This window comes from Opisthorchis viverrini (genome assembly GCF_000715545.1).
Source record: "Opisthorchis viverrini unplaced genomic scaffold opera_v5_166, whole genome shotgun sequence".
In the NCBI taxonomy this organism is placed as follows: domain Eukaryota; kingdom Metazoa; phylum Platyhelminthes; class Trematoda; order Opisthorchiida; family Opisthorchiidae; genus Opisthorchis; species Opisthorchis viverrini.
In genome coordinates, this window is record NW_008751820.1 from 964321 (window position 1) to 978892 (window position 14572).

A 14572-nucleotide genomic window follows, 5' to 3' on the forward strand; every position below is an offset into this window, starting at 1 on the left:
TGTGTTGAGAAGGACGCCCCTTGTTTTGGTTCACGTGCTTTTTTTTGCCCAACATTTTCGGATTTCAACGATCTGATCTAGCTTCAGCTTGTTGTTTCTTTTCTAAAATAAGTAGTGTTTGTGCTTCCTTGTCTGTGCCGATTTGAGGGTGACCGCGCCTATATCGGATAACGCCCACTGTCTGCGACACTGTCGCCCTTCCGCACAATCCCCTGTACCTTCAAACTTCGCCAGTCATGCTTTTGTTCTAACTGTAACACTATTATCGTACCAGATGGTATGCCGCCCACCAACTGGAAATAATAATATAATTATTAATCAATAATGTTTCAAAACACAGACCGCATGAGTTATTTCAACGTCGTCAACCAGGTCAAAATGCAAACCTACATAAGCGGACACGTCGTCAACTTTGCCCACTGCGGCTGGGCCGCAGACGTTTGTATAACCAGGATGCGTAGGAAAGTAGTCCGATTCCCACACTGATGCAGGAATGTGCTCCAAGTTCAGATGGCGGAGATGATAAGTCTTCTTCAGTGAATATCACGAACACCATTGCAGACGCCGCAGTGTCGCCGTCCGAGTCAAGGGATGTTAGAACAATGAAACCATATCGCGCCACAGTATTCAGGTGCATGACGCTCGCAAGTAAAGAGTTGGAGCTGAGCTGCGATTCTAGTTTCGAGTCCTTTTACACGGCTTCTTGATCGGATAGGGAACATGGTTGACGTACGGTAGTGAAGATCTCACGTAAGTAGACTGCCTGTTGTGATGTCTTAGCCGAGACTCAAGGTGGTTGGGTTATTGGTCCCCTCCAGCGAAAGCAAAAGCGGGGAAGTATTCGACCTGTAGCAGCCGCGTGGTTTACAGCTCAGAGGCTACGGGTTTGGATAACTACTTTCCTCCTAATGAACAAACATCATTAAACATAACTTCACTACCTTCCTCCTCAAAACATGCAACCCCGCTATTCAATTTTTGCTACGTGAATATGCTTCGCTCTATCGCCTCTTATCCACGGTGACATGTTGTTGTTCATCTGTTCGTTGCTGCAAGGAGGACGAGTGAATAATGAGGTATGTGCCAAAATGCGGCTTTCGGTATGACATGAAAACTTTATCTGTTGCAACGTTGTTGGATGTAGCTGAGCTGAATTAATGTCCGAGATCAGACACGTAGACTGGAAGTTGATTATGGTCATCTCACAAAGTACTTGAATCCTAGAAAAAGTACGCTCATGGTCCAAACTGGAGGACCAGAGACTGTTTGTTGGACTACAATCCACAGATCCATCCGGAGTGAGGGAATTTCAAAGGCGCCAAACGGATAGTGCTGCGTGAACCATAGAGGTATATAAACCAGCGCAACGTAATTAGGTCCGGCCTTCTGTCAGCAGCCATGTGAACAGTCAATTTAAGCAAATAAACCCGATCATCTGTATGTTACAGTATCCGACGGAAGAGTACCTGCATTAATTTCTTTAGCATAAATACCTATTCTCAGGTGTGCATTCAGACAAGGTAAGTACTTGCAGACTTAAACCTCCCATATTCCGAATGCGGGCACCATTACAACGCGTTCCGCCTTCCAATCTTTCGGGGCTACTGTGCAAATTAGGACAGTTCTTACTTCAATTCGGTTAATACTAGACTTGAAGTATACTTTCCCCTTGAGTATTTCCGCTCATTGTATTTTGCACGTGAGCTTCGCTAGAGAAGAACCACAGAACCTTTTGTGACCGCATTTTTTGAAAATTTTGCCTGATCGTAATGATATACTTTATCCCAACCCAAAGAGCTCATCCTGTTCCAATGATTGGGCCTCAGTATTTCAGTGATCTTTATGTTGTACTGGTCGTGAAACAGTTCTCTTAAATTCACTCATTCCCAAATGATAAAAATAGAGCTTCCGTTACGGGAAGTAGCAAGCTCATATACTATGGAAAATCGTAATAACATGTGATGTTCAGGTGGAATTGTGTTCCTCTTATTCATGGTATTTTAAACTCGACAAGATGTTCTCTCTAGACGACCGGCATGTCTGCGTTATTTCAGGGGGCATTGCCGCCTACTACTAGGTTGAGTGAGTTAGAAAGGGTCAGCCACGGATTTCCTGCATGTTGATCTCTCTGTGGTCGATCATGACCACCGACGCGTTTTCTTCAAAAACAAATTAAGGTTGCCGCTATTTCGGGTGCACTCAAATAGGCTCAGTTCATCCTGTGGTGCGGCCCAAGTCATCACTTAACCATATCCCAGCGTCACCCATGACCAATCAGGAGACTTTCGTTCGATAACTTCGATGAATTTTTGCTTTGAATGGCAATGCAGATCTGGCTGAAAACACTCAAAAGATTCAGTCAAAGTAATATTAGTTGGTTTTAGGGTGATGATGGACGGAGCTATGCTTCGAGCCTCCAGGATTCTGTCCAAACCATCTTACTCGACCAAATGGACGCATGTTGTCCTCAAGATCAGTAGATCCTTTTGGTCTCACGAACAGTTTTATCGGCAGTAGGCAAGTGGAATGGCGCGCGCAGATTCCTCTGACGCTTACTAATGACGAGCCTAAAGAATGTTAGGTGAGACTGTTGGATGAAAAAGTTCCACGAGATGGAGAGGGTAATTCAACTGTCAAAATAAGAGGCACCTTCAAAATAGGAACGAATAAAAGGCAATTCGTTCATGAAATCGCTGTATTGAGCATAGAGTTGAGATAGCCTTCCTACTTTCATCGAAATACGTCTCCCAACTGGCATCATCTACCAATAAAAAAGGGTGAAATCACAGTAGGCAGTCTAACGGCCCTACTTCCGAAGATATGTGAAGGAAAAAGAACGCTAGTGTATTGATACGTTTCGCCCGTGATTCAGATCTTCAAAAAAGGTGTTTCACCACCAAAGAAATATTTTTGTGCAATCAGCCTGACATAATTGAAGCCAAAATTTGCGTTATTATGAGCTACTGAGTCAATTGCTATGTGAGGTAAACTCATGAAAAACAAGCCGGGTCGCTCTCCGACCGTTGGGTTGTCGACCTTATCCTGACCGCCTGACAAGTCCAAAAAGCACGGCACTCTTTCAAACTCCCTGTATCTGACAGCTTCTGTTATCTGAAAGACGATTGGGCTCCTTCGGCCGTGGGCAGCTAGCGGTATCTGATGGCAAATGATGTCTCCTGGTAAAGTTTTGTAATAAAAAACCGCAAAATAACTACTAGGAGGGTACAAGCATGTAGAAAGCTCTTCTCTGAGTTCACACCACCCGAGGAAGAAAGAGCTGTCTGCCGCGGCGTTTTGTACCTTTGTTTCACTTCCATTATAACACTACGTATTTCATCAACTGCATAATCGTTTTTTATTTGAGTACAAACAACTACAAAAAAGCGCACCTGTACAATTTCACACAATACAAGCGTGGTCACGTGCTTCGACTTTCCCTTCTGATTTTTCTCGCACTTTTAGCGGTCATTCGCGAGCCTAATGTACTAAGTGTGGTAGCAAAACATTTCAAACCTTCTTTGGAATCCATTATATGTGGGAACTGTTCAGAAGACCTCTGGACCAACATAATTGGATTTTTGCTTATTCGCTGACCTGGGCCAACGATGAACTATTTAAAAGGGAACAATTGTTAGTGAGTCTCCTTATTTTTGTATACCCAAGCTAGCGTAAGTATTTTTATTTCTTTGCCACACACTCCTGGTAAACTAGTTTATTGGGTAGCCAGACCACTACACTGCCCAACGCCCTTCCCCAACTTGGTCACTTCTTTGTCGTTTGCAAACCCTCCGTTAGTCTCTGAAGATCTCTGCGGTCGAAATGATCATGAGGCGTTCTTCTCAGACATTGAATGCGGTGCAAGCTATCAATGGTGAAAAAAGTTTCACAGGGGTAGGAATATCTATCAAACAGGTATCATAAACCATAAACTGGATTTTACAGCCGCATTGCTAACCTGGGCGGTCAGTATTTTTATGGTATGGTGAGCTAAACAGACTTGATATTTAGCTGCTATTTTCCTCCGATCTTGCAAACGATAACATCGCTTCCTACGAAATGAAGTTGCCGGAGGCGGTCAGTATTTTTCACATACGGTGAGCTAAACAGACTTGATATTTAGCTGCTATTTTCCTCCGATCTTGCAAACGATAACATCGCTTCCTACGAAATGATTAGAAGTTGCCGGTCTTAGTAGCTAGATTGTTTCAGGTAACCTAACCAAACAAAAGCCGAGAAAACGTGCACAAACAAACGTTACTGAAGCATTCCGTTCATCTTTGTCGTCAAGCCCGAGGTTGCAAAAGGTCCAGTATTCAGCAATCTAAATTTTGTGCTATCAATACTCCGGCTGATATGAATTTGTGAAATGTTAGGAAGCTAGAAGCGAAGTGCTTTCCTGGCATCACTTTTTGTTTTGAGCGCAATTTATGTTGAGCATAATCGCACTTACTGCGGAAAGTGCTCCTTGTTGATAGCGTTTCGATTTTCCAAGGCGCCAGAAGTTTGATTGATTGACACATTTTGGGCAAAATGGTGAGTCTTTGGTGAGTATCTTGCACTTTAAATTGACAACTTTTAAGATTTCCTCTCGTGAATTTGCGAGAAGTTTTAAGACGGAACTCTTGCAGCGGAATTTTTGCCCGCCGTTATTTCGGAGGAAAACCGTCCAGGGTTACAAAGAGGCAAATCCGCAAGGCTTGCCTATTCTTCGTCCAAAACTAGTGAAGCACATTAGTTCACTTCCGGAAGACCATTCAAAGTCAACTACAGTAATACATGAATGTTCACTTTATCCGAAAATTCCGGCAAACAATTGAAATAAGCGCCTCTTGGTTGGAGTGAAGTTGAAGTGCGGGTATACGGATTGTAGCAATTTTGCTTACGCGTGGATTCACATTTATCAGAGAAGGGGCCTTCGCTGCGAAGTTGTTTATTGGAAAACACCAACTGAACAGTTACACACTATTGAGCAGGTAAGCAAAACTCTCATATTTATTAAATCCGTATATCTCTGTTCTTCTCGAACGCACCTTCTTGAAATTTCCCGGATACTCACTGACTATCACTCAAATGCGAGCGAATGCTACGAAGCAATTCCACAAATTCTCTAATAGATCACACTTTTCAGCAGACGTGTAGCAGATTTACGAAAAACATGCAATTTGCACGCCATATCAATAGTATCACTGATACACACCTCTCCGCTTAGGAGTCGTTTGCAGGCCACAGACTTTCATTTACCTCCGTTAAGACAACTGGAGGTGCTGGTCGATTGTGCCGCTCTTGAGGTGTATAATGCCACTTACAAAGTCGGGTCATATCTGCGATTTTGGATCCCGGACCGACGTGAATGATATGGAGGTTCTTCCAGCGGTCGATAGAGAAAACCGGACGTTGCCATGACTTGTCGGCTCCACTCCACTACTTCCAGGATGCTGATGATCCTTCCACTTTTTCTTTGCGCTCATGGGGAGTGGTGATGCTTTACTACCCCGTTTTCTACCCAAAAATTTCTGAACAGCGATCAAGTTTTCCGGAACCTTCCTCTTTTCTTTCCCAGCTCCTCCGGTGATAAATGTGTTGTTGGCTATTACCCAATTTCCCAAACAACCGGAAGGCGCGGATGTCGACAATACATAAGCATAAACAGGGACTTGCCTGTGATTCCTATACGTAAGCACGATAAACTAGCAACACCACTGGAAAGTTCGCTTCCCAGTCACCTTTTTTCGCCAGCTACTCCCTGATCGTTCGGTAATTAAGTTCGGTCAGGATATGATGCCGTCCCTAGCTGTCTAATGCTCAGATTCTGAAGGCGATTCCTGAGCTCTTTGCTCTCAAAGCAAGACCCCTGATGGGTTAGGATCATTTTTGGCACCCCATGGTCGGCAACGATATGACATTTTACCACCTCGCTGATAACCGTCGCCTGTTGATTCGGCACGGCTGCCACCACAATGCACCGCGACAGGTGTTCTGTCATTATTACGATGTACAGATTTCCGCTGGCCGTCGCTAAAATGGTCCTATGACGTCAGTGGACCACAACTCGCCGGTTTCTGAGACAAGAGTGGCTCCTATGGGATGGGTTGCCCTGTCGTATCCCCTATCATCAGTTGGCACCGCTTACAAGACACCACATAATCCATCACCTCACTCTCATCCCGGGCCGGTAGGCCGTCTGCCCGATTAAGTCGAACGTCTTGGTGAACCCTGTGTGTGCCATCTCGTGGCATTCGATGATAAGCTTCCCATCCCAAGGCGTAAGGTATTGTGGGCAGCCGAGAAAAGTGATTCTTCGATTATTTCATTTTCTCGTCTCTCTCTCCGCTCCCGATACTACTTCCAACCAGCAAGGCGGCGTCAACCTTCCATAGCACAGGACTCGGCCGTTGGAGCTGCATCAACCTTTCGGGATCCTTTTCGACGACGAGGTTTTTGCCCTTAATCCTGAACCTGGAGGCCTCATCTTCAGCCTCTGATCTTGACAGCTACTCAGCCAAGTGATTCTCTTTACCTGACATGTACTGGATCGTGAAGTCGTGCTCTTGCAACCGGAGTGCTCAGGGCGCGAGCTTTCTGCGAGGATCTCTGGTGGTCCTGATCCGCTCTAGGAGCTGCGATCGGTTCCGACATGAAATCTTTGCCCGGGATATGGCCTTTACTTATCCAGGGTCCGGAAGATCACTAAGCATTATTTCTCAATAGTCGAATACTTCAGTTCAGCGTTGGTCAGGGCACGACTGGCGTATTCGATAACTCTATCCCTCTGCTCTGGCACTGCGCCGATTCCGCGAGAACGAGTGTCTGTTGCGACAGTAAACACCTCTACGTTTTTGGGCAGTCTGATGGTCAGCTACTGGCCCAACATCCGCCCTTTGGCACGCTCAAAAGCCTCATGTGCTTCCTTGGTTCAAATCTCCGATTTTGCCCGAGCAGGGCGCACAGTGGAGCGGCGATCGTTTTGAAATGATTTTGCCCGAGCAAGTCGTACAGTGGAGAGGCGATCGTTTTGAAACCTTTAACCAATCGGCTGTAGTATGCTTCTCGTCCAAAATGCTGCCGTGAAGACCGCTTTGGAGTGAGAACATCACAGTCCTCGATCTTCATTATTATTTCTGGTAGTGGCCCAACCTCTCTGTGACCCATTTTATGCCCCAGCAGTTTCACCGAACCTCGAGCGAGTTGTGCCTCGGCTCCAACAGTCTGCATTCCAGCCTTCAGCATCCGCTTCAGTACGGACTCCAATTAAACTGCGTGCTCTGGTTTCCCGTTACTGTACACAACGATATTGTCTCCATACACAGCAACGAACGCCGGGTTTTGAATTGTGCCCCAGAAAAACCAGACGGCATTCGTTTAAATTGATATTGTAGCCCCAAACACAAACGTCGTTTTCTTTCAGCCCCACGCCTTGATAAGTGTTTTATAGTATCCGGAAAGCAAGCCAAACTCCGTAAAATATCGGGAATCCTGAAGGGAACCGAAAATCTCCGCAATCAAAGGGACAGCTTCCACCCGATTGACGGTCAGCTAGTTCAAGCATCGGAAATCCACGCAAAACCTGTATTTTACGTTTGCCTTCCTTACAACCACAACTGGGGAATTATAGGCACTATTGACTTCTTCTTTTATGCCATTTCTCATCATCCCTTGAATCCGTTTACGGACCCTTTCTCGCAGAATGGGCGGCAACGGACGGGTGCCGTAAGTTCGAAAGCGTTTTGACGACAGGGGAATTTAGTGTCCAATTGACGGCCAGAAGCCGAAAGGATCCTCATCGCCCGTGAACTGTTAGGAACATTCCCGGACCAATAACTCTACTGACGCTACATTACAAGACGGAAGCTTTGGAACACTCAGATTACTCACGGCAGCGCTTGGATAACATTCAAGCTTGACTGCGCCATACCCTGTCACCAGCTTTCCCTGATTCAGGTCAAACACGGAATTGGTGCTCTTGAGAAAATCTGCCTCCAATATTGTTTGCTTTATGTCTGAGCTGATCAGGGACGCGTGCTTTACGGACTTGCCATCTAGGCGTATGTAGTGCATTAACAATTTGTCAATCCTCAATCAATGTCCACCTACTGCTCTCACGGTTGGTATGCACGGTCTGCTTTCAGCTTGGCCCCCTCTCCGGCTCAGTGACACCCCTGCAAAGCTCCACCTTCCCGTCTATCTCGATGATGGCCTGTGTGGGGGTCTCTGTTACTGCGCTAAGAGCAATCCATCGGGGAATGGAGGTGCAATCCAAAGTTTTATTATTTACAGGTTGTCGGGTATGAGGGCATTGATTCTTCCAGTAATCAGGCGCGTCACACTTGTAACATCCGCCCGTTCAAGCGTGCCAACGCGATTCCTTTTTGACGACTGCACGATGTCTGTTGTCCCATCTTTGTCCGCAGGTCCTCCACTGGCGAATCCTCGCTGTTCTGTTTCGTCTGCAACGTAGCCAGTGGCGTCTTGTACAATTTCCGTACCAGATGCACCACGTGCTCCACACTCAACTGGCCAGTTGCTCTCGCCAACAGTAACTGGATACGAGTCGCCGGCTGCATAACTTCGACGAACTGACCAGGCAACAACCGCTGGCGCGACATTCGGTCCAGTCCGGTAAAGTCACGATCCGTTGGCTGCTGCAGTCCGGCAAAGAACACGGTCGGGTCACAACACGGTGCAATCCTAGCCGTCTTGGACCACCTCATGGCTTCCTGGTAATTGGCTGTCGTGTCGAAAGGGCTCCCTTCGCGGCAGCTTAGTCCATCCCTCGAGGGTCCCTTCGGGCCGCACCAAGCGCAGCTTTCGCTCGGCCTCTGACAAAGTTCTTCAACGCCACCAACTTGTCATTGCCGGTATTCAGTCTACAGACCCCTGCAACCTCCTAGATGTCCTGCAGAAAAGTCCAAACATCCCCATCCTCAAAGCGTTGTGGCTACGGGATCCTCATCCTTATCTTTACGGCACCAAATAAAAGAAAAAAGACCCCTGATGCGGATTTATTTATTGGAAAACATCAACTGAACAGTCATACACTATTGGACAGGTAAGCAAAACTCTCATATGCTTCTTATTTACAAAAACTGGATTCCCATCTTCTACATGAACGCGTCTTCCTTGACTTTCCTGGGTAATCACTGACTATCACTTGGATGTATAAAATGCTACAAAACGATTCCAAAAATTCCGTAACAAATCTCACTTTTCAAAAGACGCGAAATGGACTTACGAGAAAACAACTTACTACTAGCGTTCTTCATCAGTGGCGTCCGCCGTTACACTAGTGGACAAACCAGCAGAAGTTGTCTACTCTTCGTCTGAAACTATTGAAGCATATTTTCCCATTTCCTGCAGATCATTCAAAGTCCAATACAGTAATTTGTGTATGTCCAATTTATCGGATCATTTCGACAAACACTAGAAATTAGCGCCCCTTTGTTGATATGAAGTTTAAGTACAGGCCTGTGGATTGAAGCTAATTCAACTTATGCTTTCATTCAACTTCATCATTTTCCCGAGCTATCCGCGTGCCGGTAAAATGCTTTGGCGTAAATAGTACGCAAGCATTCGGAAATGATGGAACCTCATTCCACCGATCCGTTACATGGTTGCATAATGTGAACGCTTCGGTTGCTCACATACTTGGCCGTATTAACTCATATTGCTAAAATGGTAAGCCCTATTTTTGTAGAATGCGAATGACCGGAGCTCATGTGAGTTACGTGATTAGGACGCTCGCAGATTTTTTAGCAAGAGCCATGTCATAAACTGCCGCATGCCCAAGCGCGTGGCAAAATCAGATGGTATGCTGGTTGAGTTTAAACGCCCAATCTATGAATATATGACGCACGTCGTTTTCATCTTTGTCATGCAACTAGAACCAGAAGATGTTTTCTTGAACCAAAACGACATATTTTCCCAGGATAGTTTTGCACTATCAACATTTGCACTAACGATACTTCCACGTATTTTTATCATTGAGTCGGCGTGACTCAGGATTATAACTTGCGTCATTAATTATCCAATTTGTGGCAATTTACCAGGTGTTCCGAATGTTCGAATGTTTTTATACACTGACGTCTACAAAGTACTCTAGGGCATTATATGGCATCAATATAAGTGAGTAAATATCACGTGAATTCATGAATTATCGAAATGTATTCAATTACATGAAATAGAGACAGCATGATCAACTGCGTCCGAATTTTTTTGGAATACAATACGCTCATGCTCCACTTAATTCAAAAACTCAGGGTTTTGAGGAATACAGCAGGACTTGTTTTAATACGACTTTTCAGTGCGAATGTCTGTTGCGCGGTTCGGTAAATCCTGGGTTAACTACTAGATTTCCTATAAATGATCCATGATCGGACACGTGCTCATTCCATGTCGGAGGCAGCAGAACGCGCTTCCAAACCTGATGTGGCCATGCACTCACGTGACAGAAGATCAATACCGTTCAAAGTATAGGGCCCTGAAATTACACATTTCGAACGATTGTTCTGTCTCCCTTGGTTGATATGACGGTTCCGTAACACTAGAGGTGGCTATGTTGTTCCACATGTTTACCCCTCTAAGTTAGATGAAAGTTGCATTCATAAAGGCCATATATTCATCAGGTTTTGACAAATAGTGAGCACCAATTTCTACGAGCTGAATCAGGTGATACTTTCAGGCTAATTTTTGATGGCAGCTGGTGCCTGGCCGTTGCAATACGGACTCCCGGAGGTGTGGCGCTCTAAGTTTGGAAGGTGAGCTCCGAGGCGCCAGCGAGGTAACTGAATCATAAATGTGTTGAAGCGCTTTCTCGTTGTATTTGTGAATTTTGCGCTGCAGGCAAACAGGGTGCCTCAGGACTTCAATGGATGACAAATTCATGTTGACCAAGGATTAGTCCTAGGGCAGCACCTTTAAGCTTTGTCAGAAGTTCCGGGAATTTGTGCGGAATGTCTAGGCGCTTATGTTAATGCTAGGGGAATTCGGACAAGAGAGGTTGAAGGCAGTGAACCGAGTAGTTTTGGGCTCCACACACATTTAGGGACTGACCACAGGGACGGACCAGTGAGCGGCCACGAAGTGATCTCAATGGGGCATCATATTCCTCTCAACTGAATTATTTCAAACAAACAAGATCACTTATATTGAGGTGACAGAAATAATCAAGAAAAGAGAAACGTATGTGACCAATTTTGCATTGTGCGGCAACATTTACATTCATAAACCGGCGTGAACTACATGCGCGTTAATACCTCCTGAAATGTGTAATTTTAGATGAAAGAAGTGGTTGTTTGTTAACCTTCACCACACTGCACTCATTTTGAGCAGTTTTTTTGCCGATTATGATGAAAATACTAATAAACGGCCAGATACATAAATCTTTCTGGCTCCTAACTTGTGTGTCGGCAGACATTCCTTTAAATATGTACCACAAAGACGGTTTCATTCTCTACATCATTGCTTGTGCACGTTGGTCGCTAACGTTTGGAGAAAACGGCCGATTCACCAGGGACGAGAAGACGGACAACAGCCTGTATTTCTATGCTGGAGGTGGTCGAGTACCTGTTGTGCTGAGGCGGCCGGCTGGACTCAGCGGCAATGCGCTCAAAGATGTTGACGGAGAAATTCATGATTGACATACCCTTCGAGGTGATACCATGTCCGGGCGCATTTGGCGGAGGACCGTGTAGATATAGGTGGCATAGCTCTCCTTCCTCCTTCGATTCTTCCTCTTGTCGGCTGTCAGGACCTTCACTTCTGAAGTCTTCTTCGCAGGCTTGCCTGGAATAACCTTTAGGGTCCTTGCCGCTGTAGATCAACGCATCCAGACAGATACACAAATCCTTCTAACACCCAACATGTGTGTTGACACTACAAATGCTTTTTCAGTCTCTAAATCGTTGCTTGTGCACACTGGTCGCTGAAGTATGGAGGTTAGTCAGGCGCAAGCAATTTCGTCGTGTCAATATTTGCAGCTCATCGACCGTCAGCGTTAGAGTTCACGGAAGTTTTCGCGTCAGCGGAAAGGTGGCTTGGACGCGTCATGAAAAAATTTTCCGCCAGCTCAGGAACGTATCCCCCGTTTTTGTGCTTCGACGTTTGTAAAGCTGTATCATTTGTATTTCGTACCGAGAACATCTCCTTCAACGTTGTGACAACTTCAAGTGTGTTGTCAGGGTTAGTCTACGTCTTTTATATATCTTTGTTGTTTAAGAGCGGCGCATGAATTCTAGATAGTTTTGGCTTTACTCTACTGCCAGACTCCATCTTGATGTGACTGTTCAAGTCTGACTATTAGAAACCTACATGAACCATAAAATGAGAGATCATCAGTTATCATCAAGGTTAGCACCGCATGCCTCCAACTGTTTGATCTGAGTGTATAATAGATGCTGTTCTTGATCACATGGTTTACACCGAATCACTACAATGACTCCCAAATTTCGAAGCACAACATGAAAGCGTTTTTGGTGCCTTGAGCTGATTACCATTTGGCTCACTACTCTGACCAACATTTTTGAACACAGATCTCCCAACAGATCACAAAGCAACCTTCAGAGCTGGTCGTTAAAGGTTGCACTTTTCAAATTGAACTCATTAGGCATGTGGTTCTGAAAAACTTGAATTCTGGAACACACCTCACAAGCGCCAAACAAGTACGCTCTAAAAACATACGGGAATTTAGCTAGCTGACTTTTAAGTTTAGAGGTTGACAAAAAGTTTTGTGCTTGTGTAGGCCGATTTACAACACCCGTCTATTCATTAAGAAAACGGAGTGTATGCAACTTTATCGTCAGTGTAGCGAACGATATAAGTAGCTTTCACAACGGTAGAAGTTGCCCTGACGGAAGATGATACAACATTTTACAGTAGTTGTCACTCGGTGTCGTCTCAGAATTTGCCACCTAAAACACAGAGGTGTTGCTTAATTTGTAACTGATTCAACTGCTAGTTTAGCATGATAACTGTAAAAGGAAGAGGGTTTTCGCTGCGGAGTTATCAATTAGAAAATGTCAACTGAACAGTTACAGACTATTGAAAAGGGAAGCAAAACTCTCATATGAATCTTGTTTACCAAAACTAAATATCCATCTTCTACTTGAACGCGTCTTTCTGAACTTTTCTGGATATCCATTGACTGGTACACAATTGCAAGCGAATGCTACAAAGCGACTCTACTGTAGTGGTTAACGGCCTTATGGAGTCTCTAGCGAACAGAACAAATTACCAATGTAAGCCAGATACAAAGTCACAAGGATAAAATCCAAGTAAATCTTGACTCACAGTTCAAGACAGGAGATTCCGTAGTTCCGTATTCCGTTGAACCACCACACCAAGAAAAGCTCTATCTTCCTGTTATTCCAGATCTCCGGTGATCGGAATATTAATCCACAAATGTGAATATATAAGTCCAGTGTTTGTAGCTAAAATGTTTGTTCATGTTTAGTGTTAGTAACAGTCACTTATAGCCAACCGGTGGTCACGACAACAATCACTGAGCAAAAGTTTCAAAGTCACGTTGGACCCAAAAAGCGGGTTGTAGCGGTTGTATTTCAGTATAACAAACTTTTGTACAGTGATGTGACTGATATTGATGGGGAAAAGGAAGACGATGCTAAGCATGAAAAGGAGCAGTTTACAAATGCTACACCACAAATTCCGCAATAAATCTCACTTTTGAAGAAACGCAAATCGGATTTAGGCGAAAACATACTACTCCGATTCCACTCCCACTAGTAGTATCGCCGTTACACCGGTATAATCGTCATGCACAATGAATGTATACTGGCGTAATCCTGCGGTTGTGAAACAAAAGACGGTGACGTGCGTGGATTTTTTTGACACCTCTATTCTACACCTGGTGACCAGTTTGAGCCACATCTCTTACCAAGTGGATTTTTATCGAGTTTTTATGGAAGTCACATTCACCTGTGAACTCTTCGGGGAGGTGTTCAGTTAATTCCAGATTTTTAAACGCAAAGATATGGGAATTCATTTGAAATAACTTTTGAATATCTCGCACGACTGATCTACAAACTTTAATACGAATAATGTGATTGCTAGGCTCACATTAGGCTCTTAGTACTTCGAGTAAGACTCATCCAAATCAGGATAAGCATAGCATTTGGAACTTCTGGATTGCAACAGCGCTTAGTGGAGGAATTTTGAAGGAATAATTTGCTACGTGTCTAGCTTGTACATGAAGAGTCGGCGCATTAATCAACTGGAAGGAACGAGGTTCAACTAAAAGCCTTCCGGGGCCCATTGGCTGCACAATGCTCTTAGCTGCGAAACTTTAGGAGTGGAGTAAAACACTTTACGCTGAAATGTTGCATTTTGTTGCGTATGTGCTCAAACCAAAACCTATTCTCATCTTCGTTCATATACTTGCAGCTCACCAAATTTCAATGTCCTCTGAAGCAATCATACCTACGGCGGAAATAATTTTCCATCATCGTTAAGACCCCGGAATGAATAAATGGGGCTCCAACGTTTGAATTGCTACTCTGTATTCAGGTTTCGATTGCTTTGGTCCATCAGGGATACGTGATAGCTCTCGAAAATTCCATTCCAT

The 14572-nt window shown here is 44.6% G+C and overlaps 1 protein-coding gene across 1 annotated transcript; it reads left to right on the top strand.

Annotated features, from left to right (window-relative positions):
* Positions 1-11420: 11420 nt before the first annotated feature.
* T265_07257 (hypothetical protein) lies at positions 11421-11633 on the top strand (the record flags this gene model as incomplete). The annotated part of the gene is made up of 1 exon (XM_009172731.1): positions 11421-11633. One exon carries the CDS (start codon positions 11421-11423, stop codon positions 11631-11633), a length of 213 nt encoding a protein of 70 aa, XP_009170995.1.
* Positions 11634-14572: the final 2939 nt, after the last annotated feature.